This window comes from Osmerus eperlanus, chromosome 17 (assembly GCF_963692335.1).
Source record: "Osmerus eperlanus chromosome 17, fOsmEpe2.1, whole genome shotgun sequence".
Classification (NCBI taxonomy): domain Eukaryota; kingdom Metazoa; phylum Chordata; class Actinopteri; order Osmeriformes; family Osmeridae; genus Osmerus; species Osmerus eperlanus.
Genome location: NC_085034.1, coordinates 7228788 through 7254049, shown reverse-complemented (window position 1 = coordinate 7254049; position 25262 = coordinate 7228788). Strand labels below are relative to the sequence as shown.

General features: G+C 49.9%; 5 protein-coding genes and 1 long non-coding RNA gene across 8 annotated transcripts; 2 read left to right on the top strand and 4 right to left on the bottom strand.

Moving 5' to 3' along the window:
* The first annotated feature begins 73 nt into the window (after positions 1–73).
* On the top strand, positions 74–4783 carry LOC134037908 (DENN domain-containing protein 11-like). Its single transcript, XM_062483474.1, has 10 exons — positions 74–117; positions 263–661; positions 1408–1507; positions 1717–1875; positions 3182–3338; positions 3473–3611; positions 3713–3844; positions 4042–4192; positions 4269–4337; positions 4498–4783. The coding sequence occupies exons 2-10, from the start codon at positions 295–297 to the stop codon at positions 4691–4693; spliced, it is 1470 nt and encodes a 489-aa protein (XP_062339458.1). The 5' UTR covers positions 74–117; positions 263–294; the 3' UTR covers positions 4694–4783.
* A 723-nt stretch (positions 4784–5506) lies between these two features.
* Positions 5507–12324, bottom strand: LOC134037907 (FYVE, RhoGEF and PH domain-containing protein 4-like). Its single transcript, XM_062483473.1, has 16 exons — positions 12030–12324; positions 10395–10520; positions 9713–10133; positions 9213–9549; positions 8903–9048; positions 8565–8721; positions 8331–8469; positions 8156–8214; positions 7904–8050; positions 7622–7794; positions 7505–7535; positions 7320–7403; positions 7080–7202; positions 6815–6958; positions 6195–6335; positions 5507–6046 (listed from the first exon to the last, which is right to left on the bottom strand). Exons 1-16 carry the CDS (start codon positions 12316–12318, stop codon positions 5756–5758), a joined length of 2808 nt encoding a protein of 935 aa, XP_062339457.1. The 5' UTR covers positions 12319–12324; the 3' UTR covers positions 5507–5755.
* A 127-nt stretch (positions 12325–12451) lies between these two features.
* LOC134037910 (small lysine-rich protein 1) lies at positions 12452–13321 on the bottom strand. Of its 2 annotated transcripts, none has more exons than XM_062483476.1 (3): positions 13189–13321; positions 12957–12987; positions 12452–12866 (listed from the first exon to the last, which is right to left on the bottom strand). In XM_062483476.1, exons 1-3 carry the CDS (start codon positions 13254–13256, stop codon positions 12612–12614), a joined length of 354 nt encoding a protein of 117 aa, XP_062339460.1. In that variant the 5' UTR covers positions 13257–13321; the 3' UTR covers positions 12452–12611. The 2 variants fall into 2 exon arrangements, with proteins under 2 accessions (XP_062339460.1, XP_062339461.1); XM_062483477.1 differs by having other exon boundaries at positions 13185–13293.
* Positions 13322–13870: 549 nt separating this feature from the next.
* On the bottom strand, positions 13871–22074 carry dhx57 (DEAH (Asp-Glu-Ala-Asp/His) box polypeptide 57). 2 transcript variants are annotated; one of them, XM_062483128.1, is made up of 22 exons: positions 21851–22074; positions 21441–21647; positions 20215–21155; positions 19909–20093; positions 19644–19765; positions 19276–19471; positions 18904–19028; positions 18617–18750; positions 18457–18511; positions 18115–18326; positions 17811–17927; positions 17631–17727; positions 17336–17509; positions 17010–17210; positions 16343–16619; positions 16149–16244; positions 15780–16001; positions 15592–15666; positions 15120–15254; positions 14798–14998; positions 14558–14718; positions 13871–14511 (listed from the first exon to the last, which is right to left on the bottom strand). In XM_062483128.1, exons 1-21 carry the CDS (start codon positions 21946–21948, stop codon positions 14575–14577), a joined length of 4014 nt encoding a protein of 1337 aa, XP_062339112.1. In that variant the 5' UTR covers positions 21949–22074; the 3' UTR covers positions 13871–14511; positions 14558–14574. The 2 variants fall into 2 exon arrangements, with proteins under 2 accessions (XP_062339112.1, XP_062339111.1); XM_062483127.1 differs by lacking the exons at positions 13871–14511; positions 14558–14718; positions 14798–14998; positions 15120–15254 and adding an exon at positions 15271–15399 and having other exon boundaries at positions 15523–15666; positions 21851–22058.
* A 400-nt stretch (positions 22075–22474) lies between these two features.
* Positions 22475–23619, bottom strand: LOC134037677 (uncharacterized). The gene is made up of 3 exons (XR_009932559.1): positions 23378–23619; positions 22736–22769; positions 22475–22585 (listed from the first exon to the last, which is right to left on the bottom strand). It is a non-coding gene; the product is annotated as an uncharacterized LOC134037677 (long non-coding RNA).
* On the top strand, positions 23572–25203 carry morn2 (MORN repeat containing 2). The gene is made up of 5 exons (XM_062483129.1): positions 23572–23698; positions 24029–24082; positions 24204–24310; positions 24387–24523; positions 24628–25203. Exons 1-5 carry the CDS (start codon positions 23692–23694, stop codon positions 24728–24730), a joined length of 408 nt encoding a protein of 135 aa, XP_062339113.1. The 5' UTR covers positions 23572–23691; the 3' UTR covers positions 24731–25203.
* Positions 25204–25262: the final 59 nt, after the last annotated feature.

Genomic DNA, 25262 nt, shown 5'->3' with positions numbered 1-25262 from the left:
TTTGTCCATGATACGTATGTGAATTAAGTTTAATCTTGAATGCACCCCAAAAGAACGAAGGAGCCTACAACAGCATCGCTTCACATTATCATCATATTACCAACAGACATTTCAAAGGTAGATAGATATATTTAACTTATACGGGAAAATTGCAGAATGTGGAAACTGTAAATGTGCACATTTCAATAAGTATGTAAATAAATACGGATGCACCAAGCTGCATTCCCATCTACATTAAATTCCCTCCACATCGCCACTGGAGACAAGGCGGGGACCGCTGACAGCTGATCCACGATGGTCGAGCGGTCCGACCGCGCACCTCTGCTGGACTGGGAAGAAGTCCCATCCGCAGAGAAGCCTCATCCAGGTGGAGAGGAGAGGGACAGGGATTCTAACCCCTCCAACAGCAACCGTGCACAGGGTAGCACTGCGCCGGGGATTGGGTGGTGCACCGGTCCGGGGGGTCCGGGGTCTACATCTGTCTCTCCAGACCCAGACACAACCACAGCCCCGGCGGATCGGGATGCGCAGTGTGGCGACAAGGATGACCACACTACGGACACAGGGCAAGGAGAGGTCCCACAGGATAACGGAATGGGGCGATGGGAGGAACAAGACCAGATAGTGTCTGTTTTTGTGGTGGCATTTAACACAAGATCAGGTGAGTAAACAGCACTGCGACTGATTCTGAATTCGATGGCGTGATGAGTCTAAACACAATTCAATTACAGAGGTGATTCTTGAGGGTTTTTTGTGTCAGGGCGTTATCAGAAACTACAGGATGGGCACTGACATAAGGTTTAAACCTCATTTAGCCTAAACCAGCTATCAGACTTAGAACTGGGTGGTTAGAGTGGGACTATTCATTTTTAATGAGTGACTCCCTGTGGAATGCACACACTGATCAGATTACTAGCCAGTTCTAATCGATTAGAGGATCTGTTGAAGATGGAAGCAGTGTCCTCCTAGTTCTGATTAAAGAAAGCTGCAGCAAATAGCTGGAACAGATTCATGGATACTATATGTTATAGAAGCTTACATTTAATGGGCCACAACGAGTTTCATACTTCAGTAATCTTATTTGTTTGAACAAAGCACGTTTCGAAAAACATATTTACATTCTCTGTCACCTCTTCTGCTCGCTCCTATCAGAAGTGTTATGTCTATTTTCACAGCTGCCTGAAAGTCAGTGACCAATCAGCCCACGAGAATGGTGTAGAAGAAATAGAAAGTCCGCGAACGATGTTATCAATTCACAAGCAATGTTTCACAGACACAGATAAATCCGCATACAATTCTATTTCACCACAATGTCTAGAGCAGCTGCATCCACTCTGTGTTAATGTGTGTGTGTGTGTGTGTGTGTGTGAGCGTCCTCATGAACGACCTGTACCGTCCTGTATCTAGGCAACATGCTGGAGTGGTGTCTGCCCCAGGACATGGACCTGGACGGGGTGGAGTTCAAGGCCATCGCTAGTGGCTCCCACCGAGTCACCACCGACTTCATGTAAGTGCCCTGCTTGGATTAATGGTTATCAATACTTGTATTAAATGGATATGTATCAATACTTAATTGCCGATTGAGTATACCCTTTCCATTGCAGTGCACCTCAGACTGTACATCAGTAGAAGAAAGGACATCCGAACAGCCTAAATCTGTGTCAGTTGGCAGTAGCATACTGCATTGGCCTGCCTCACCACTCCCTCTCTCCATAGATACTTCCGGAAGGGCGGTTACTTTGGACTGGCCTGCTTTGCCAACATGGCGGTGGAGAGCGCGGTGGAGCGGGGTGCCAGAATGAAGTCAGTGGGGATCCTCTCTCCCTCTTACACACTGCTCTACCGCTACATGGGCTTCCTGGAGCACCAGGTCAGGTAAGACTGGATGGAGGGGGGGGGGGCATGCTGGATGGAGGGGGGGGGGGCATGCTGGATGGAGGGGGGGGGGGCATGCTGGATGGAGGGGGGGGGGGCATGCTGGATGGAGGGGGGGGGGGCATGCTGGAGGGAGGGGGGGGGGCATGCTGTCACAGGTCAGGTAAGACTGGATGGAGGGGGGGGGGTGCCATGCTGTCACCATCCCGCAAGATGTCTAGAAACATGAAGCCTTCTCAAGTCTTTTCACGTCTGAGAGAGACATCTTGATGAATGCTACTTTTCTTCTGGAATTTCTCTCCTCCCCTCGCTCATTCATTTTCCCTTTATCTCTCCCAATCTCTTCGTCATTTCACCGTCAGCTCGAGGCTCTGTTTATAAGTAGCTCGTGAATTCTGCAGTATGATGAACTGCTTACACATGCTGTGTGTGAGAGTCAGGGGGAGTCACACTGCAATCTGTCACATCCTGCTCAACGTGAAACGGGCCAAAACAGTGGCTCCAGTACTTGGATTTTCTCTGTTCTCCTCTCCTCTTTCCACTCTCCCTTTTGCTGTGTCTCTTCCTCTTCTCTTTCACACTGCGAACCTTCCATGGCTGGACTCTTGTCTTGGTCATGCTAACTGGCTGACTCATCTCCAGCAATGTTGTGCTTCTCTCTGTCCCAGTCGAGTTAGTTGGCCTAGTTCCTTTCTGAACTGTGTGGTCATCGGTTGCTACAAGGAGCCTACTGTTTATGGCTGCAGGGAAGCTGCACTAGACTCAGCAACACTGAGAGGCCTCCAGAACCGGTGACACAGGCCATCAAAACTATGACCTACAGCCCTCAACTTTAGACTTTGGTCCGCACCTGATTTAACCAGTGGATAGCCTGTAGTAGCAGACCTAGGATCAGATCAAGGCACAACCAATATTAAATGCTATAGTTGTAAATTATTTTCTCTACCTAGTTCTATACCTTGATCTGATTCTAGACCAGTGACTAGGGGCATCTTAGTGACTGTTAGATCATAACTGTAGACCTAATCCCTGTCCCATCCAGATCCCCAGACAGACTGATTCCTAGACACAATGGGCTTTATTAAATACAGATTAGCAGTCTTGGATTAGACGACCACTTCATAGTTAAATAGCTCATTAAATGGATTACCCATTAACTGCAGTAGTAGTGTTCCAACCAAATATCCCCATTGGATCTCAGTTAGTCAATTAGTCATTGGTCTAGCAGTAGATCTTTACATTTCCATGCAGATGAGTTGTCGGTTGGAAACCCCCCACCTACCTGTGGTGCTGTGCTTCTTCGCAGGCTCCAGCTGCAGTCCCCAGGCCACTACTCCCCCCTGGAGGCCTTCTATGAAGACAAGAGGGCAGTGCTGCCCCCTCGTGGAGACAACATCGTAACTGCATGTCCTGCCAGTGCCTGGGGCGCTGCCCTCAACCACAGCATGCACCCTGAGATGAAGGTAGGAGACTGGCATGACATGGCGCTTCAATACTAGACGATGATCATGGTGATGATGTTGGTGGTGGTGAAGGTGGGGATGATAGGAATGCTGAGAGTGACAGTGATGGTGTGTGTGTGTGTGTACCTGTGCAGATCACCCACCCAGCTGGGTGCATGTCCCAGTTCATCCGGTTCTTCGGGGAGCAGATCATGGTTCTGTGGAAGCTGGCTCTGCTTAGGAGACGCATCCTCATCTTCTCCCCTCCGCCTGTGGGAGTGGTCTGTTACAGGGGTGAGGGCTCACACACACTCCATGATGGCTCAGACACACACACACACACACCATGAGTGCACCTGCCCACTCTAACCCTTACCTTAACCTTACCTTCTCAGTCTACTGCTGCTGTTGCCTTGCCAACGTGTCCATCCCCGGAGTGGGCATGGCAGTCCCCGAGTTCCGTCCCTTCTTCTATGTGAACGTGGCTGACATCAGCGCGCTGGAGAATGAGCTGGCCTACGTGGCATGTGAGTGTGGCTCCTGGCTGGCGTCTCACGGAAGAGGCTAATGCTAGCTCCCATCTTACTACACCCTTCTTGGCCCGAGGCCGAATGCAGTTTTGGCCAAAACGTGTGAAGTGGGAATCTTCCATGTTGTTTGAGGAATCTCTTCACGTCCTACTGTGTGTGTGTGTGTGTGTGTGTGTGTGTGTGTGTGTGTGCAGGCACCACAGAGAAGATCTTTGAGGAGAAGAAGGACCTGTATGACGTGTACGTAGACAACCAGAACGTGAAGACGTACCGGGAAGGCCTGAAGCCCCTGCTACGACTCAGCGCCGCCGACAGAGACAAGTACCGCAAACTGACCGAACAGAGGTAGCAGGCCATGACTATGATGATAATGATGATGAGGAGGATCGAATACTGTAATGATTGTTGTTTGACTTTGTAGGCAGATGCTGCTGTACTCCCAAGAGGAGAATGGAGACTGTGTGTCTAGTGAAGAAGATTTGTTCATTCTGTAAGCAGCCAAATTACATTACAGTACATGCCCGTTGTCAATAGCGATACAATTTAGACCATAGCGGTACAGCTTGATGTAGTAGGCTGTCCTTTTCCATTTGATACACTAATCTGATGGCGTCCTCTAAAAGCCTCGTCGTGTCGCTGTCCTGTGCCAGGTTTTTCCTTGAGCAGAACAACCGGATCTTCCAGACGCTGAATGAGGTGGCAGGGAGCCCTGAACCCACCCTGACCCCAGAGAGTGTGAGGGCCATGGGCCTGGACCCCCACGGAGACAGGCTCTTCCTGCTCCACCTGCTGGAGACTTACGGCTACGACACCCTGCTGGTCACCGACCACCCCTGCTGCAGCTGAGCCTGGGTCAGGATGAGGACCGTCTAGTCTGGATGTGTCAGTAGCAGCCGGGACATGGACACTCGTCTGTGTCCTACCGGGACATGCTCTGGATAAGAGCGTCTGCTAAATGACTAAATGTAAAATGACTAAATGTCTTGCAAACCCCCCATCCTCTCACAGACTCACTGTGCATCTCACACCCAGGTTGACCGAGGCAAGTGAACTAGAGAGTTGCTACGTCACACGTCAACAGTGGCATGGCGGCTGTATGGATATCAGTTTTGGGGAGAACCTGGTTGGATAAGTGAGCTACTGAACTATTAGCAACACGTGGGCACGGAGTTCCTGGGCTGGACTATGACGCTAATGGATGCTTTGTCTGTCTGGACTGTTAAACCATGGCCTTTGTGTGAAGCTGTGTGGTGTTTGTTGGGTCGTGTCTGTGTGCTGTGTATTCTTGCTTAGTTGTGGAAAGTTCTGACTGGGTTTAAACCAGAACACCATACTTCTCTTAATTCTCAGTGACTTTTGATTTTTTTTGTGGTTATTTTGATTATTATTTATGAATGTAGAATCACTTGTGCTGTTTTTCTGTACAAAGGGGTAAGTCGAATGTGTTTTGTAATGAAAAGAATCCCAGAAGATCACTGGCTTACCCTGAAATCTCTTAACTCTCCAACGTATTGCGCACTAAAATCACTGTAAAATACTCAATCTATAATCTTACGATTCTTGTATTCTTGAAATGGAAACATACAAATGCTACCTTGTAGAATTGAAGAGCCGCTGCAAGCGATTGAATGTTCTGTTCTAGTGGAATGAACAGCTTGCTTCACTTTCAAAACATCTTCACTTTATTTATTACTGTGGTAAACGATTTAACATGCAAAACTACAGAAGTGCGAATATACTCAAATCCACACAGGGAATTCACCAGCTGTCCTCACATTGTCTCTGTTGATTGTTACACATGAATAAATACTGAAATGAAACCATAATGCACAGAAGCCTCTACTTCATGATGATCTGCTCTTACAGTACGTGGGCGCTCGTGCCAGATATGGGAAGTGAGCTCCACGCTCAGAGGCTGTCTGGCTGGCTCTCGCTTGCCCCTCTAACGTTTTTGTCAGCAATGCTTCCGTTGCCATTAACCGCAACAGAGCTTTCGTTAGCGATGCCAACGTTCCACACGTCTCCGGTCGCGGCGGCCTGGATGACGGACAGCCAGCGCCGCTTGAGCTCCTCGCTGTCGCAGGAGAAGGTGTGCAGGGAGCGGGACTGGCTGAGGGTGAAGCAGGCCTGGAGGTCTGTCTGGGGGGACACCTCCACACTGTAGCCCAGCAGAGGCACACTGAACGCAGCCTTCACATCCTGGGGCAGCGGGGAGGGATGGGAATGACAGGTGGGATTGGAGGAGTAGAGAAGATGGGGGAAAGGGAGATGTTGGAAGTTTGAATGAGATGGTGACTAAGGCATGTAGGAAGCAAGATGGAATTGGTGTGCGCGTGTGTGTGTGTACCTGTGGTGCTCCGTACAGGTAGAGCACCAGTGGCTCTGTCTCGGGGATGACACCCCACAGTTTCTGGCAGTTGCGGGGGTTGTCCCCATACTGCAGGAAGCCACACATCACACTGCTGCCCGAGAACTGAGATGCCTCGATCTAGGGATGGGACAGGACTCTCTTTATGACATCACCTTTCAGAATATTCAACGCTCAGGCTTGTGTTCACATAGCGTTTGTTTCGGAGGGCCAGCATGGTTTTTTTCAATGGTTTCCGTGGAGATGGCATATGCAGCCGCCTAGAGAAGAAGGTTCTTTGCTCTGCCGCTACGAGCGCTTCTAGCAAATAACTTCTATTATATATACTCTTTGCTTGTAGTTGAAAATCTCGATACATTTCAGAATGGGAACGCTTTTTTGATAAAACACTGGGATGAAGCGCGCCACCAGTGTTTTTCGGACAGAAAAATAAAGTGCCATCTGGACACAGGCTCTAAAGCTCTAACTAACGTTACAACAAGTAAGCCATGTGCATGGAAGGACTGAGCAAGGAAACCATGACGTGGACCAAGCAACTTTGAAACGCCTCAGCCCCAACTCTGACCCCATTGCCCTTCACCTTTGACCCACAAGCTCACCTCCAGTATGCCCTTCTTCTTGTTCTCTGCATTCTCCCTCTCCCAGCCAGTCAGGATGGAGAAACAGTCCTTGCAGACCCGGTTCATCTTGTTTCCGTCATACTCCAGAGCCGTCTTGCTGTCTGAGCACTTTGAACACACCACCTTATACCAAGCAGGCACAATGACACAACAATGTGAACCCTTCCATCCTCCGGATACTGTTGTTTTTTGTGTGTGTGTTTTCACGTGCTTGTGTTTGGAGTGTGTTCTAGGGCTAACTCACACAGCCACATGCTCTGCAGTGGTGTCTCCGTCTCAGAGTGTTGAAAGGTTCTTGACACTTCATGCACATGGTCACATCCTTGTCTCGGACCCAAAGAGGAGCGCGTCGACCCAGCTCCTCCGTCTAAAATAAAGAAGTGTTCACATGGACCGCCCCACCCACACACGTACACACTTCGGACTCAGAAAATCACAAGAAAACAGAAAAGATCAAATGTTGTCATGACGAAGCAAAACTTACCGAAACCTCCTCTTCTACCTCTTTAGAGGCCAGCTTGAAGGTTTTGTTCTTTGTCTGGAAAATGTCAATAGTCTCCTGGATGGCCTAAAAGTGCAGATGTACTTCCTGATTTAATCATTTCTGTGACAATTTATTTTATAAAAATGATGTGTGTACCGCCCTCATTTACAAATGTTATCTGATACCTTGATCCACTCCTCCATGTCTTGTTGAGAGCTGAAAGCAAAATGAGAACTTTAGGGCAACTTAAGTTTCATATACATACCGCATACAAACACACGCATAGTAAACACAGTCCCAACCTGGCCTGCAGATCCAGAATCCTCTCCTTGCCGCACACCTGGAAGGTGTAAGGGTAGTCCTCGTTGCTTATCTCCTTCACCTGCATGCCGTCCACGCCGATCCGCGCCCGCAGGGTGAAACGCTGCCCCACCAGGCTGAACTTGGGAGTGCAGCACAGCAGCATGGTGTTCAACTGAGGACCCACAGCAGCAGAGAGACCCGAGTCAGTTTCAGGGAACTGAGAAAACGAACGGGAGTCAAACGAGACAGCGTTGAGCTGTCACAGCGTGGGCCTGGCTGACCAGGAAGAGATGCCTCTCCATGGCTGACGTGCTCCTGGCGGCCAGCTTGACCAGGCGCCCCTCCTTGATGAACTCGTTGGACGGGTTGACGATGTCCTCTTCCTCCCCCAGCATCTCATACAGCTCCAGCAGCTTCTTCAGGTTCTCCTGCAGGGACGACACCACAGGAACCATCAGATGGGATGAGGAGAATCATCCAGCAAATGGATATATTTGGCATTTGGATGGATGGATGGATGGATGGATACATACTGATTTGCGGATGGCGGAATTGGAGTGGGTGGCTGCCATGGAAATGGTCTGTAAGGCCTCTGACATCACAGATAAATGACATGACAATGAGCATCTCCACTTTGTTTGCCTTTTTTACTAGAAACAGTGAGTCTAAACATGTAGGAAGGCTTATGAGGTTAAGGAGTCCACTGACTCTCTGCGTCCCTGCGGTCCTGGTCGTCCTCAGGCAGCTTCCTCAGGTAGTCTCGGAGCAGCATCTCATAGCGAGGAACCCTCTGAACAGGCTCCAGCATGTGGTGCTGCAGGGTCAGATTTCCACACATCTCCTGACCCTGAGGAACCACACACACACACACACACACATGTGAAGCTAATACCTGGGAGGCTAGTTTGGTTGACTGGGTTTTGGTTTGGAGCGGGGCCACACCTGGATCTCCTGGATGATGCTCCTGAAAGGGGCGGAGCGTTCGCTCCAGTGTCGGAGCAGTTCCATGGCGCCGTCAAAGTTTGTGACGTACTCCGCGTACATCCTGAGGAACGGCGCGTTCTTCTGCATCACATCACCCAGCCTCGGCACCTCCCACCTACAGGAGAGGGAGGAGGGGGTCAAAGGTCATTCTAGTCAGCCATTAACCAAGGTGATTCAAACGTAAACATAGGCTGAAGACTTGTAAAGAATTTGCGACAATATAACCCAGAGGTCTTCCTCAGCAAGTCCTGAGGTAGATTCGGTAGACTGAGGTAGAACTGTAGCGTGGAACCCACCACTGTTCCATGCGGTCCTCCAGGTCTTTAAGGAGGAACCCACTGTGGAAGTCGTAGATGGAGGAGATGTTGGAGAAGATGCTTTTCACCACCTCCACAGGAAAGGAGCCTTTAGCTGCCTCGTCTGACAGCCGCACACAGAACACCTGGACAGACGGACGGACACATGACACATGTACAGACTCAAAGAGATTGGAGACGTTGTTACAGTCTCTTCAGTTACAGAGCATTGCCGTCCTGGCTAACCGTTCTTGTCCGAGTTGTAACGTACTCAGTCCCATGCGTGATTGAACCAGCCGCTCATACTGACCTTGCACAACAGGTACAGTCGTGTGACGTAGGCCCTCTCGGTGTGCAGCAGCTCCAGGGCTATCTTATGCAGCTTCTGCTCTCTGCTCTCCTGCTCCACCGGAGCTCCACCCTCCGTCTGCCCTCCTCCACCCCCCTCAGCGCCGTGCCCAGGCACCAGGCCTGGCTGTCCCCCACTCTGCCCCTGTTCGGCGCCTTTGAGATGGCCACTGTTGTCGATACCACGGCTGGCTCCAGGGCTGGTGCGGGCTTCATCATCCAGAGCTGTGGCTCTCTGTTGGTGTGCAGGGGAGGGGTTGGGGTGGAGCTCCTTCACGTTTGTTGTCTCCTGAGCAGGGCTGGTGGATGGGGAGAGGAGAGGATACTCTGAATGATTTGATAACCACTACAAAGGGCATTGCAAGATATAAGTGAGAGAGAGAGATAGAGAGAGCAAGGGGAAGAGTAAAAGAGAGGTCAACCGTTAACACAGAAAGACAGAGAGGCACGAAAGGTACCAACCTGTTTCTCTCAAACTGACTAATGAGATTATGCACACCGCAGGGTTTTCGTTGTGTTCCTTCTTGCCCCTCCATCTTATTTTCAGGGCTTCTCACCTGGCCTAGCCAAGCCCTAGTTTCTGGACTGGGGATTCCTGGTTCCCCCCTCTGAACCTGGGTCTTACTCCCTGTCTCTCTCTTCCCAGGGCTCGTGGTCTCTACAGACCCTCTGGAAAGACTAGTAGTGTTTAGTACACTCCTCGTTGGGCTTTTGGCTTTTGGTATCCCTGTTCCAGGGCTATGGGGACCTGACCCCAACTTTCCAGAGCTAGGGGACCCTAGTGCTCTTAGAGGGCTAAAGTTAAGAGCCCTTGGCCCACTCCTGGCAGGACTGCAGGTCCCTGGAGGCCCCTCATTCACTGGGCGGTCAGGTTTAGGAGGCACTGGAGAAAGGGTGGAGACAAAATGTGTTTTGCACGAAAGGTCATTCCACAGATGAATATTATGCGGAATGGAATTAAGTCCAAATGTGTACAAAGTATGACCACAAGCTAGCAGTGATTAGTCAGTCGTCTCCAGGAGAAACATTACTTTCACCTACTGTGACAGTATTTCACAGCCAAATAAAATGTATGGGTAGGGCTGTTCTACTGTAGGATCGAGACTAAAACATGTATTCCCTTTTTCAGTTTCATGTTGTCTACCTTGAAGTTTGTCAGGTGACCTCCTGAATGGTCTTGTGTCCCTAGGCTCCTCTCTCTTTGGTGTCTGCTGTCCTGACTCGCACGCCTCGTCACAGCGATAGGAATCACACACACCACTGGTAAGCACTGGAATGAACACACACAGTTAGATATACTACCTGACACTGTTATGCACCATGATCAACATGAGGAAGTTGAGCAGATTATTGTCAATTGAGGAAATGAGAAGATAAATCGAGTGCGTCTTAGTCTGTGTCTCAGTTTCGTTCCAAATATTCGGTTCCTTATAACATAGATCCCTTTTACAGATTATTTACTGTTTACTGTAATTTAAGACAATCTCGTTCACCAAAAACAGGATCTAAATTCCTTTCAAATTTCCCTTTACCATAACTCGAAAATTCTAGAGAGATTATTCCTGATGCAGAATGAAGAAGGAACTTGGTGCACATGAGGAAACAGTGACAGACAGAGCAGAGGTCATCATGTGGACAGCAAAGCTACTTTTAACCTAAGCATTGAGCTTTCTAAACCAAACCCATTCACTCACAATGTATATGCAATGCACAATGCGCTGCAACAAGAACATGTAAACTGACCGTATTACATCTGTTGACCAGCTATGCCCGATTGTCTTGTCTCTCTCAATTGGTATCGTCTTTCTCCAAACAGTACCAACAGTTCAAAGCAGTTATTTTATGTTCCCCAACTCACAGCACATGATGAGGGTCATCCTGAGACTCCACCCCTCCACTCACACACACCCCCACACAAGAAATACTGCACTCTCTCTCTTCCTCTTTTAAATGGTGTTACATTCCTATTTCATTACCATAAGCGTGTAAAACATTTCATCTGACTATTTGGTTAAGTTTTATCTCTAGTATTTTAGTTCTAAACATACTTCTATCATAGTATGTCACCCCCCAAAAAAGTTTGATTAATTGTACCTGTCGTTTTGTTTATGGTACTGACGCTTTACTGCCCTCTGCTGCTCACACCGTGTAATTACATGGACAAGACAAAACAAGAGGATGGAAATAAAATTCCTTAATAGTCGAACTTACCAACACACACAAGAATACCAGTACCATAGGAGCAATGATGACGAGACGAGAGTTCTCTGTTCACTCAGCTATACTCCGTCAATTACTCGGATAGGAACACAAGCACCCTTTGTTAAAGTGCTACAGAACTGGGCTAAAGACACGATGGACAAAGTCCAGTCTGGATCTGGGTTCTGGGAAAAAGGGTTTCACCCAAACGCTTTACACAAGTTTACAAATAAAAGGGTTTATTGGACAAACTTCGAGAGTGGATGTTTACGAATCACACACACACACTATTTGGACTGGGATGTAGTCAACCTCGTTCCTCAAGACCAACAACTAATTTTGACCTTAGGGGCCACAGGAGATTCCTTTTGTCTCCATTCTTTGGCAATCTTTTCAGAATTGCAGGATTCTTAAAATCGCACATGCCTTGTTATAGACAGGTCTAGAGGGAAAGTCTGATTTGCACTAATCACATTTTAGTTTTTTACATTGCTTAAAATTACTGATATCCAAATCAACAGGTAATCAATCTACCAGCATTGTCTGTCTTGCTTGTGCTTGAACAGGTGAATACACTCACCTGTGCTGTGCGTGAGCTCGTCTTGACCATCTGCAGGTACTTTCGGCCTCCGCCTCACCGCCATTCGTCTGAACTCATCTATCTCATGAGAGATTTTCACACTATCCGGCTTCACCAAGTCAAACATTGTCAAATATGTACTCAACGTTTGTAAGCATGGAAAGGGTCCCTTACTTCTGTGCTGAAACGGAAATCCCAATGCTTTCAAGCTGATCAAGTCTGACGTAAATTGCATAAAGCATTCTTGAAGTGCGCACGTACACGCCCCTGGCTGAAATAACTCACGCATTTGACCCATTGGCCCCGTGTCTGCCTTGCACTTAGACAAATGTTCTGCCCTCGTGCTTTCGGCTTGTTAGAAAAGTGCAACTACAAAATGTTTAACTAGTTTAACATGTGATATGAAATCAAGTAAATTTGGCAATATTTTTTATTTATTGTTGTTTTTATTTTGTCATATAGGCCAGTTTTGGGCCTTGAACGCAACAACCACTAGATGGCGCCAGAGATTTAACATATTTACCAAAAATTAAGGCGAGTTATACAGGATTATAATGATTTGGCACGTTATACAATGTCGTTTCACTTTTTGTTCTTCTTAGCCTTTTTCCCCCTCTTCTTTTTGGGCGAAGCAGGCCATCTGAATCCTCGGAACTCCAGACAGTCGACTGCGTTGTGGGAGATGTAGTAAACGTTCTCCATGGCAGCAGGGCTGAGGATGTCCACTTCTGTCTTGGTGGATTTGGCACTGGAAGATCTCTTTTTGGACGACCGTCGCCTTTCACGACCTTTGGCAGGACGCGCACTGTGGGACCTTGATTTCCTCGACGTTGTTGACTGTGATTAATAGCAAATTGTGACTGACTCATATAGACTGTCTGATTAGAAAAAGTTCAACCATCAAATCAACTGTCAGAATCACCATACCATCATGTGAACATTCTTCTCTTGACATTCTCTGCAACAACAAAAAATAAAGTATAGCCGAGCCTCCCAGACCCATTTGGAAGAGAACTTTCAAGACATGCACACACAGACTATTATACCATCGGCTTCAACTTTGCACAATTATTCCTAGCATTGGCATGAAGTTCCAGATCCATTATTTTAAAAAGGCTTGGGAATTTGTCATATTAATAAAACAGTTGATCTTACCCACCCCTGTCCTAGCTCATGCAGTCCGGGAGAGGGTTTCTCACTTGTTTGTGTGTTGCCGTAGAGACACATGGTGCCTGTCTTCTTTGTTTCAACAGGACTGGGAGGTCTGTGCTGACAGACAGCAGTCCTCAGTGTGCGGGACACAGCGGGTCACTCGATATTCACTGCCCAGTGTAGTTCTCTGTTGCCATGAATAATAATATGAGACTTGCTCATGGTTCAGATTGAGCCTGCTTTTGAAGGCTGCAGGGTAGGCCTTAAAAGTCGTTGTTTTCACCTAAAATATGCAGTCCGATATGCTTGCAATGCTCTCCATGGAAGGAGGAAGTGGTTCTTCCACAAGACAAAGCATAATGCCAGTCACTTTCTACACTATTAAGTTAAAAGTAGTGGGAAAGAAATATCCTAACCCATCTCAAAATTAAACCAAAACACATGACATTTATCCAAAGTGATTTACAGTGAGGGGGTGACACTGCAGTTAGGGGTTAACATCCTGTAATAGTACTGCAAGGGACATTACCCCTGGCCTCAACCTTTCTACATGACTGTATTTCACTGACGGCAAACACCAGCTTTCGTCACTGGTTTCCCCAAACAGCTCCAAGACCTGACATACTTAGAATGGAAATGAGTGAAAAGAATTAGTCCTGCGGATGCAAAAACAGAAATAAAACTGTGGCAAATTGTGAAATCATCCTTTTATTTTAAGTGAAATTGTTATACAACTAAAGTTACAGTCACTCAAGTTGATGGGTTCAAAATTATTTTGCAACTCTCTTTACCAAACTGCCATCATATCAGTAAGCCCTTTACATTGCGAGGGCATGATTTTCACATCAGTGTAATATCCAATTTCTCATACATTCCTTAGAAATGTACAGAAGATAAACATGCAGAAGCTCTTGGAGCCGTATCATTTCTCTAGATCCATCATGCTTTCATCGATCATATAAATACACACAAAACCAGAAGATTTGTGCGATCATTTTCAGTACAGGGAATCCAATATGGACTCAAATGCTTTTTTTCAGTTGTGTGAAGGAAACACACAACCCATAATAAAAAAAACGCACCTTGAGTTTCCCAATAATACAGGAAATGTGTGTGGATATATACAAACACAGCAAATAAAACGGCTGCATTTCAAACGGTAATCTATTGTGTTTCTATTGCACACTATATGGCAGTCTGACGAAGGAAAAGTAAAAGAAAACTAATTTGTTGACAGTAGTTCCCGTCGAGATGTGTGTGTGTGTGTATATATATATATAAGTACTGTATGTATGCATGTATGTATGCATGTATGCATGTATGTATGTATGTGTGTGTGTGTGTGTGTGTGTGTACAGGCATGTCTACATGTACAGTGTGTGTGTGTGTGTGTCTACTGGGTGGAGATGAGCCTGACGATCATGTGGATGATGCGGGAGCCTCGAGGGCAGCTGCACAGGTCCATACTGGGGCTCCTGATCTTATCCTCCAGCAGCTGGTCCAGCTCCCAGCGTAGCTCCTTCACCAGCTCGGCCACCTACACACACACACTAAATTCACCTGAGCGTAGACATCCGCTATCACCGCATAAATGCCTACGAGGCCGTGTGACCTACCTGGTGCGAGGCCGCAGCGAATCGTATCCAGCCGTCATCCAGCGAGATGACAAACTCCCCCTTCTGCAGCTCCACGTTCACCTGGCCCCCCCCGAACAGCACCAGGGCGTAGACGGACACCATGCTGCAGTCCCTGATGAACACGCGGCTGGTCTTCACCTTCTCGTGGTACACCAGGTAGGGGCTGTCGTAGTGACGCACCTGGGAGGGGTCAGGGGGTGTGTTAGTGCCGTCTGCAGACGGCAGGAAGAGGCCTTCTGCTTGATACAGGCTAAAACACACACACACACACACACACGGGTCAGGAACGTGGCTGTGGTACCGTGTAGTTGACGGAGGAGGGGTGCACGTGGACGCAGCCGTCGTTCTTGGTCATGAAGCGGAGCTCGTCGGCCTTGGGCTGCATCTTCATCGCTCCCTTGCTGGTCTGCTTGTACTTGCCCTGGGGGGAGCGCACCTGAGGCACACACAGGCAGTCTGAAACAAACACACCTCGCGCAGGGAAGCACCTTGACGTAATGCCGAGAAGCTCGGGAGTTCAACATCTACTACACCATGCGCACTCGGGTTCAAACCGGACACAAACGGGGACACCCAGGAACCTAGTTAGTGAGGGGGAAACGGTGTAGTCTAGACAGAGAACCTAGTTAGTGAGGGGGAAACGGTGTAGTCTAGACAGAGAACCTAGTTAGTGAGGGGGAAACGGTGTAGTCTAGACAGAGAACCTAGTTAGTGAGGGGGAAACGGTGTAGTCTAGACAGAGAGCAGGTCAAGGCCAGGCGAGAGACGCTCACCTGCACTACGTTGGGATAGAGGGCAGCACACAGCATGGCGGATATCAGCTTGATATTGTCAGAGTTCAGGTTAGCCTAAGAGAGATCCGGGCAGGACACAGACTCAATTCCAGACATTCAAACGACATGCGTATGTATTTTTTGTGTGTGCAGTATTTATGTGTGTGAGAGTGAGAGGTGTGTGTTACCTCAGGGCCAGTAGACTCCAGGATGCCATCTGTCCCCTTGGCACACATCCTCTCTATGACCCGGGCCTTCAGGCCCTCTTTGACGAAGCCAATGTCCGACAGCAGCTCAGTGAACTGCCTCTTCAGACTGGCGATCTCCTGTAAGCCCCGCCCAGACAGGAAGTTCTCCCTGCAGTAATGGAAGCCTGCCTGGTTCCCGTTCCTGGCCGCTCCACACCAGCCCTGCAGGAGAGACAGAAGCCACCTCAGTCAGCCAGCCAATCATCAGGCTATATCCTGTGTCTGAGGATCAACGGTCAGGGCCAGGAAACAATACAGGGGTCAAAAGGCAGGAGCCGGCCTGTGTGGTGGATACTGCATGGTGCTGACCTTGTATGCCTGCAGCAGGGCTAGATGGTCACTATTGGCCAGAGCATAGCTCAGCTTCTTCTCATTGGCCTCTTCTCTCTTGTCCCATGGTGACACCTAGAGGGGAGGAGTGGTTAGAGGGCACTGCTTGTGCTAAGCTACAATTCTACCAGACCATGATCCAATCCATGTCTTCCCCCCCGCCAGGGCCTTACGAAGGGGGACTTGAAGGCCAGGCTGGCGGCGATGGTGAGGGCGGGGTCGAGGCAGCGGAACATGGCGCCGAACAGCATGAGTTTGCCGATGCGGACGTCCACGGGGAGGCAGGCCAGGTGGTAGCCCAGCGGGGTGAGCTTCTCGTCGGGCGTCAGGGCGCCCAGGTCCTGCAGGCGCTGCTCCGACGCCTCCAGGCTGCCCGCCGCCGGGGGCTCGATCAGACGGGAGAAGACCGACTCCAACGTCCGGTCGGCAAACAGGTCCAGGATCTTTATCCTGAGGGAGGGAGAGAGAGAGAGAGACACACAGAGAGACAGAGACACACAGACAGAGAGAGACAGAGAGAGAGACACACACAGAGAGAGAGACACACAGAGAGAGACACACAGAGAGAGATAGAGAGAGAGGGGGGGGGAGAGAGAGAGAGAGAGAGAGAGAGAGAGAGAGAGAGAGAGAGAGAGAGAGAGAGAGAGAGAGAGAGAGAGAGAGAGAGAGGGGGGAGAGAGAGAAAGACAGATAAAAGAGAGGGGGAAAGAGAGAGACAGAAAGAGAGAGACAGAAAGAGAGAGAGACACAGATGTGATCAGACAAACCCCACGGCACCCTAACTCCCCACTAACACTACCTGCTGCCGTGTGGTCTGGGCGTTTGGGCCCTGGGTCTTACCGCAGGCAGAGCTGCTCCAGGGGAACCCTCTGGATCTCCGGCAGCTGCTGCTCGGCCAGCTGGTGGGTAAAGCAGTGGCTGGTGAAGAGGTGGAAGCAGACCCCGGAGGCCACGCGGCCTGCCCGGCCCCTCCTCTGCAGGGCGTTGGCCCGCGACACCCACGAGTCCTCCAGGCTCTCCATGCTCTTGGACGCGTCGTACCTGCACGGCGGGAAGAGCAAACCCCGAGATGATCACGCGAGCGACAGGCCCCGCGAGGCGGCTTGTCCCATGGGGGGAGGGGAGTGACGGGGAGGTGCGTTTCGGGGGGGGGGGGGGGGGCTCACCTCTTCTCCTTCATCTTGCCGGAGTCGATGACGTAGACCACGTCGTCGATGGTGACCGAGGTCTCAGCGATGTTGGTGGAGATGATGATCTTGGTGACGCCCTCTGGAGGGCGCTTGAAGACGGCTTGCTGCTCCTCGTTGGACAGGGAGGAGTGGAGGGGGTACACCACACACCTGACACACACACACACACACACACACACACACTACATTCAATAACAGCCACTAATGCCGGACGGCCAAAACACAGTTGATACCAAGCGACACCTTTGAGAGAGACAGACTGTGTCTGTACCTGGCTCTGTTCCTGTTGTTGAACATCCTGTTGGACTGGAGCTGTTCATACAACATCTTGATCTCAGCCAGACCAGGCATGAACACCAGCACAGCACCTGGACAGACAGGCACACGGTCAGTCAGTCGGTCGGTCAGTGTGTGTGTGTGTGTGTGTGTGTGTGTGTGATTGTGTGCTAACCTGAGGGGTAGTTGTGGTCTCCGTCTACGATCCACTCCAGCAAGCTCTCCACCAGGTCCATGTTGATCTTGTCCAGGTCCATGGCAGCGATGGTCTTCAGAACCGACTTCTTGGCGTCTGTTCCAAGAAACAGACCCACGCACAAACGCTTCCATCAACAACGCGTCAACTAATCCCACCAGGCAAAATGCAGTGTCAACACAAACCTGTACGACCGGGGCTCTAAAAGGAAAGCAACGCATGACAACCGAGGACTTTCACTCAGCCGACGTGTATTCATCCATTCACTCCTGGAGTCTCTCACCCTTAAATCGGATGCTGAGCTCTGGTAGGCTGAGCTGCTGGTCAGGGATGGAGTCTTTGACAAAGTCCTTCTTCTGGAAGGACATGTAGTTCCACATGTCGTCTCCTAGGTTGTCCACGGGGTCCTTGGCCCCCCCGCGGCCCCCGCGGCCCCCCGAGGAAGAGCTCTGCTTCCCGGAGCGCATGAAGGGGCTGCCGTCCTCGATGACGTAGCTGGGGGAGGGACAGGGTCAGAGGTTAACCACGCCAGAGGAGGAACACGGGGCTTGAAATATCAGCTCATGAATGGTTGGATTATTATTATTTATTTTTGATAACGCTCGCTCATGATTCTTCTGTGTACCGTGTTTTGGCGAGGGCGTCTTCCAGGAAGAACTGATCCACGGGGAACGTGCGCCCTGGAGGAGGAACAACATCATGAGGAAGTCAAAAAGGGAGGACTAGGCTGAGTCCTGGGACAGGTGTGTGTATGTGTGTGTGTTTGTGTGTGTGTGTGCCGTCACCTGGTATGTGGATGGTGTTACAGTTGTTGAAATACTGTGAGAAGAGATCAGCGTTGAGCGTGGCGCTCATCAGGATGATCTTCAGGTCTGGTCTCTGGACCATCAGGTCCTTCAGCACCAGGAGGAGGAAGTCACTGAGGGAGGGAGGAGGAGGAGAGATTGAGGGAGGAATGGTGGAGGGAGGGGCCAGAGAAGAAGAGAAAGAGATAAACAATGGCTGTTGCACATTTATGGGACTACCTGTATGATCAGGACAGGAACCACAATGGTGTGTGTGTGTGTCTCACCTCTCCTCAGTACGCTCGTGCACCTCATCCACTATGACGTGAGTGATGCCCTTGAGGTCAGCTTCCCCCTCCAGCCTGCGCAGCAGCACCCCTGTGGTACAATACAGCAGCCTGGTGGCAGAGGACTGGGGGGAGACCAGAGAGAGAGAGAGAGAGAGAGAGAGGGGGAGAGAGAGAGAGAGAGAGAGAGAGAGAGGGGGAGAGAGAGAGGGGCATGGTGAAGGGAGGAGGGAAAATGAAAACAAACAGGATTTCATTTACACCTTAAATCAGTACAGGCATGGCGTATTTCCGTTGTGTGGAAAGTCAATAACTTCCATCAACTCCACAGGCCGCGCAGCCGTGCATGCTGGGAGTCCCCTTCCTGCTCACCCTGACAGTCTCCAGGCGGATCTGGTAGCCCACTGAGATGCCGAGGCGCTCGGCCCGCTCCTGGGCCACCCTCTCAGCCACCGTGATGGCAGAGATGCGGCGGGGCTGGGTACAGATGATGTTGGCCACCTGGTCGGCTGACCCGCTCAGGGTGGCGTCCAGGATGAACTGGGGGACCTGGGTAGTCTTACCACACCTGCAGAGAGAGAGAGAGCGAGAGAGAGGGGGGTGGGCGAGGAGGAAGACGGTCAAACGACATGCTTCTGTGCCCATCTCAACAGCAGCATGGGTTAGCCGTTTCGAGCTGCATGGGTTTGTATGGGTGTGAGTGGAGGACTGTGTGTGTGTGTGTGGTCTGAGGGACTGACCCGGTCATGCCGCTGACCACCAGCACCTGGCACCTGTCCAGCAGCTCCAGGATCCTGTCCCTCTCCTGCCAGGCCGGCAGCTTCTGCCTCTGCTGCAGCATGGAGCCGAACCGCCCCGATGACTGGAGGTGGGACAGGGTTCGAGGGTGACAGGGAGCGAGGTTAGACAGAAACGGGGGATCAGAAGGACAGCGACAGTACTTCCTGTCTGAATCCACATGCCTCCGTAACAGAAGGGTGTGGGTAAACAAAGGCGTTCCCCCACCTGTTTTCGCCGGAATTCCCGACACAGTTTGCCGTTCTCCTGCAGGACGTTGTCCATCCTCTGCTCGTGCCTCCGGACCATCTTCTTCCGCAGGTGGACGTAGCTCTCGCTCTCGGGGACCACCTCTTCCTCGTTCTCGTCCTCCTCCCTCTCGTCCGAGTCTTCCGGCTCCGCGCTCTGTCTCACTGGACGCACGCAGACGCAGCGGATTAAGTCAACGGCACGAAACGGCAAAACCAGTCCGAGCAGAACATTATACAGTCATTATGATTCGTTGTTATTGCTAAGTTGGAGCTCATCTCTCACCCTCAGGTTTCTTGATGCTGTTGCTGTTGTTGCTGGTCGGTCCCCTCTTGGTGTTGGCACTATGGTTGCTGTTACTGCCCGTGTTAGCATTACTCTTGCCCTCCTGTGTCGACGTGACGCTCCTCCCACTCTTGCCCTTCGCCGCCGCCGCCGTGGCGACGGGCGGGGGCGGAGCCGCCATCACCACCGGGGGCGGGGAGCTGTATTTGTGATGGCCGACCGACAGCAGCCCCATGACGACGGCCTCGTCCTCGCAGCAGGTGATCAGGGTGTAGACCACGGGCTCTCCGAGCCGGGCGGCGGCCAGGGCCTCTCCGAACAGGCGCTCGGTCAGGCTCAGCCTCACGGCCGCGCCCAGCGCCTCGTCGTTGGTGCTGAAGGCCACCACAGGGGCCTGGAAAGGGTAGCGGTTGCCCTTGGGGAAGCGCACCTCCAGCTCGTACTGGGCGGGGGAGAAGCTGGTGAAGCCGGGCTGGCTGCCGCTCACCGGCTCGGGGGCCCCCGGCACCATGGAGGTGGGGAGCTCGTGTTTGTACTTGCACTTGGCTCCAAACTTGCACCCTTGCCCCTTCAGATAGAACCGGCACACGTCCCTGATGTGAACTTCCCCCTTGGCGTGTCTGGAGTCGCCGTTCCGCCGCCCCGCCGGTTTGCTGCCGAGGACGTCGGCCAGGAAGGAGAGGTCCAGAGAGACGGTCCACACGGCGTTGGCGATGCGCTCGGTGAAGCGCTCGCCGTAGATGGCGGTCAGAGCCAGGGCCTCCTCCTGCCTCTGGGTGAGGCACTCGTCCATGGGCGCCCCCTGGAGGCCGTCTGGGGACACTGCTTTAGGGCCGTAGAGCTCAGAGGCCACCTGGAGGAGGAGCTGCTCTAGGGTGGCCCCCACCTCCCCGCCCCCAGCCTCCAGAGCCTGTCTGCTACGCTCCCGGTCAAAACCATACCTGGGGGGAGAGAGAGAGAGAGAGAGAGAGAGAGAGAGAGAGAGAGAGAGAGAGAGATAGGGTGTAAATTATAAGGTGGTCAAGATAGAGGGTAGAAGGGAAGTAATATTACAAAACTACACACCCAGGTAAGACAAAAAATGGATGCTGATACAGATCTATAGACAATATAGGCTCTTCATTGTCCAGTGGAACAGATGATGGACTTCAGGTTTAATGGACCCAGTGACGTGTAGCCAGTGTGAGTTTAGACAAGTGGGTGGATACGTGGCAGTAGGCAGGTACCTGGAGAGCTTCCCTATGGCAAACAGGGAGATGATGGGCTCAGGGGAGGGCCTGTCCTCCTCTGACTCCAGCTCGTACACAGGGCTGTCAGCACTCTCCACCGGCTCGTCGTGGGTGTTCCAGAACTGGCCTTCCTCGCGGTAATCTAGCTCGTCAAACTCCTCCTCTTCCCCTTCCTCGCTTTCCTCGTATTCTGAACCTGAGTCTCTGGGGTAGGACATTGGTGTTTAGATACTGGGATGTCAACAGTCTGATGAAGATAAGAATGTCATATACTCACTTGACATAATATTATGATGTAATATGGGGTATAGGATATGGGGCTTGAGGCTTGGGGCTATAGGCCTGATTAGTGGTGGTTTACATGTATTCATCACTTTATCTCCAGGTGTAAGTAGTTCAATACTCACTCGTAGACCTCGTCAATGTCCTGGGTCTGCAGCTCCCTCAGCAGTTCCTTGACCTGTTCCTGGTTCTCTGAGGTCATGAAGATCTTCTGCATGGGCATCTGACCCACGTCGAGCCTGGGGCGAGGCCTGTCATCCTCCAGCCTGGGCCTGGGCCGTTCCACCACCAGAGACCTGGGGACCCCCCTGCTGCTTCCCCCTCTGCTGCCCTGCCCCCTGCCCTGCCCCCTGCCCCCACCCCGGCCCCCACCATCCCTGCCTCGACCCCTTCCTCCACCTCCTCCTCCTCTACCCCCACTGCCACCCCGTCCGCTCCCACCTCCACCCCTCCCTCTTCCTGAAGGTCTGTGGAGAGGGAGCGAGCGAGGGAGAGAGAGGGAAAGACAACACAAACACACACAACACAGCAAAAGCAAATCATGAATGTACATGAATCCACTCTCCATGCTTAATTCTACACGTTTGGAACGTTCACATCAAAGCATCACAGGCGGTGTGTTAGTATTGGCCTACCTTATTGGACGACTGGGTCCAAAATCCAGACTAAAGTCATCTCCATCATCCCAGCCGCCACAGGCTGCCTTTTTGCTACCTCCTCCTCCTCCTCCTCCTCCGCCTCCACCTACGCCTCCGCCTCTACTTCTTCCTCTTCCTCCACCTCCTCTGGGCTTGTTAAACCTGCCTCCTCCTCTGTTGGGCTTGCCCCCTCTTCTTATCCCACTCATCTCAGAAATAACTCTGCAATAAGAGGACAGCAACATTTAGGTCACTCTTTAGGGAGCACCAATAACACTCAAGTGAGAGGCGTTGTGTACACTAGTTGCAAAAACATGGCGAGTTTATCTACACACAATTAAATATGTGAGGAGCCTTATTCATTTTACATACCTTCAAATATGTTCCATTTACCTTGGCAAAAGACCTGTAATGACAAAACAGTGTTGACAGAATACTTTTATCTGGCTAACCATATCCCTTATTATGATATATCCAATGGACATTAACAACTAAAGCTTCAATAATGTTGACATAATACATTAATATTTCTTCCAGATTCTGAAATGGAGTTACTGCTCCTTAGTTCTGAGAATGAGGAGTCTCACTGACGTCTACAGTAGCTGGTTTTTAAGTTTCGATTCAGATGACACAACGGCTAAGTAAGCTAGGCTAGCTATATGACACATTTTGCCGGTGGCCATAGAGCAAGTAGTGTATGGAGAATTGAGTTCGCCAAACAAAGTTGGCACTACTTTCTATGAGATAACACCAACCTATGTTAATTTTCCAGTACAAGTTTAGTCAAACTCAGCCAGATCATCTCAATGAAATGTCAACAACGTCAACATACCATTTGGCAACCCAAGCATAGCCTAGCCATTGGGCTAACCATGCTAGTAGGGTTAGCTCTAGTCGAGCTATCTTAGATAGTAGTAGCGACTACTGGTCTAGGCTAGCTACATTGAGGTGAGGGAAGCCCAGACAGTGCTTTAGCTAAAACACACAACCTATATTATTATAGCTCTACCTTACCTTACCAGCTGCCCGTTCAACAATAAAGCACAAAGGTAGCGCTTTCCTTTTTGCTCGCTAGTTGAAGTATTGCACGCACATAACAAATCGTGAAACAATGCTGATCTGTTCACCGGCAACTACAGCACGGTCTGAATCTCAGTCATTGGTTGAGGGAAAAAAGGTCAAAGTTTCTTTTCCGGAAAAGTTGTATACTGTTGCCATGGTTGCTCGCAGATCAAGGGAAATTCAATATAGCTAAAATTATGTATATTTTCAGTTCATAGTTTCTCAGCTTCCTAGCTAATACAAAACTGGCAAAGCAGTTTCCTAAAATGTCAGGTAAGCACTCTAGAAGCAGCTAAGTCAGACTGGTACCACATTGGCTACATATTATGTATAGCACTAGGTACTATACAGTAGAGACAAGAATCCTTAAAGTTAGATTAGCCTCTACTATAGTCTTATTGTAGCCTACTGTAGCTAGGTTAGCTATCTGACTGTCTCTACAGACGTTCTGTATCTTTCTGCAATAGTAGTACTAGTACAGTACTAGTATAGTACATTGGCTAGTCTACATTGGCTACATCTAATTCATAGACCATTTTATATTATGGTTCTATTGTGGACTAATCATGTATTGACAGTGTTGCTATTTGTGTTTCATTTCAGAAAAGAATACTACTTTGAACGTTTCTTATATTTTTCCAAATGGAGACAGCTATGGTATGTGAACTACACCTTCAGTTCATTGGTCATTGACTTACTAGCTAAGTATTTTAGTTTGACATCTAGAAAAATGGAAAACCTTGGATTGTGACTATACCCCCACTCCTGTCCTCTTCAGAAGGGCAGTGTTGCCGGTCCTCTGATGGAGTAGTTATGAGGAATGGCGTAGGCAAACACACATCAGCGAGCGGAGTTACCTACAATGGAGAGTGGCAGGATGACAAGGTGTGTTTGTTCACAAAGCGAGAATGCTTCTCGTGTTTCACAAAGTTCAGGATTTTGAATTGTTTCTGTGCTCCAGATGAATGGTCAAGGGTGTCTGAAGCACCCTTCTGGAGCAGTGTACGAAGGCCAGTTCAAAGACAACATGTACCATGGCACAGGGACCTACACCTTCCCTGATGGGACCAAGTACACAGGCAGCTTCAGCAATAACAGGTGACTAAAGACTTGGGTTGTGGTGAAAGTGCAGTAGCTTGGCAGAGTTATCTTTTCGATTCTGATGTCTCCTGATGTCTCTCCCGTGCTGGTTATCTGTGCAGGCTGCAGGGCGAAGGAGAGTTCACAGACACACAGCAGCTGGTTTGGACCGGAGGTTTCCATGACAAAGCTGCACCAGGCCTGAAGCTCAAACTCAATATGTAGTTCTATCAATATATGTAGTTCTATCAATATGCTCCTCTAATTTGGTTATAAGAATAGAGAGAGAGAAAAAAACATCAACTGAAAACCTTGACAGACAGTAGATGATTCTTATATTACACCCTGTGGAATTCCTTTAACATTCATCTCTTATACATACATGCCTGTAGCAAGGAGTTTGAGAATGTTCGTGTATGACAGCGTGCCACTGCTAAGAGATGGTGTACAGGACAGCAAAATTGTCAGGAGTGAGTCATTCTGTTGCTTTAACAATGAAAGTGGCAAGCACTGACACAGGGAAAAGTACAGAAATACAGCTGGGCTCTTATTCTGCTAGCGTCATCCTTTCACAGTAGGCCACTGAAAGCTAATTTTAGATTTGACTTTCATATACAGTTAGGTGTCAGCTACTACAATATTGATAGAATGTCAAGGTCTATCTCTTTTCATCAAAATATGTCAATAAAAAATTACCTTGAAAACAATGTCTCAGTGAACCACTTAGACTCCACATCCCCCTTCCCCTCAGACAGAA

Excerpts from the sequence above, each read along its gene's own strand:
- LOC134037908 (XM_062483474.1), top strand. The coding sequence starts at position 295 with ATGGTCGAGCGGTCCGACCGCGCACCTCTGCTGGACTGGGAAGAAGTC. Across the intron at positions 3,845-4,041 it reads TGAGCTGGCCTACGTGGCAT|GCACCACAGAGAAGATCTTT; the intron begins GTGAGTGTGGCT and ends GTGTGTGTGCAG. Across the intron at positions 4,338-4,497 it reads GAAGAAGATTTGTTCATTCT|GTTTTTCCTTGAGCAGAACA; the intron begins GTAAGCAGCCAA and ends GTCCTGTGCCAG.
- LOC134037907 (XM_062483473.1), bottom strand. The coding sequence starts at position 12,318 with ATGCGTGAGTTATTTCAGCCAGGGGCGTGTACGTGCGCACTTCAAGAA. Across the intron at positions 9,550-9,712 it reads AGTCAGTTTGAGAGAAACAG|CCCTGCTCAGGAGACAACAA; the intron begins GTTGGTACCTTT and ends CCCATCCACCAG. Across the intron at positions 9,049-9,212 it reads GACTGTACCTGTTGTGCAAG|GTGTTCTGTGTGCGGCTGTC; the intron begins GTCAGTATGAGC and ends CCGTCTGTCCAG.
- LOC134037910 (XM_062483476.1), bottom strand. The coding sequence starts at position 13,256 with ATGTGTCTCTACGGCAACACACAAACAAGTGAGAAACCCTCTCCCGGA. Across the intron at positions 12,988-13,188 it reads CTGCATGAGCTAGGACAGGG|AGAATGTCAAGAGAAGAATG; the intron begins GTGGGTAAGATC and ends TTGTTGTTGCAG. Across the intron at positions 12,867-12,956 it reads AGAAGAATGTTCACATGATG|TCAACAACGTCGAGGAAATC; the intron begins GTATGGTGATTC and ends TATTAATCACAG.
- dhx57 (XM_062483128.1), bottom strand. The coding sequence starts at position 21,948 with ATGCCCATGCAGAAGATCTTCATGACCTCAGAGAACCAGGAACAGGTC. Across the intron at positions 17,728-17,810 it reads AGACCACAACTACCCCTCAG|GTGCTGTGCTGGTGTTCATG; the intron begins GTTAGCACACAA and ends CTGTCTGTCCAG. Across the intron at positions 16,245-16,342 it reads TGGCCTTCAAGTCCCCCTTC|GTGTCACCATGGGACAAGAG; the intron begins GTAAGGCCCTGG and ends CCTCCCCTCTAG.
- morn2 (XM_062483129.1), top strand. Across the intron at positions 24,311-24,386 it reads GAGAGTGGCAGGATGACAAG|ATGAATGGTCAAGGGTGTCT; the intron begins GTGTGTTTGTTC and ends TCTGTGCTCCAG. Across the intron at positions 24,524-24,627 it reads GGCAGCTTCAGCAATAACAG|GCTGCAGGGCGAAGGAGAGT; the intron begins GTGACTAAAGAC and ends TTATCTGTGCAG.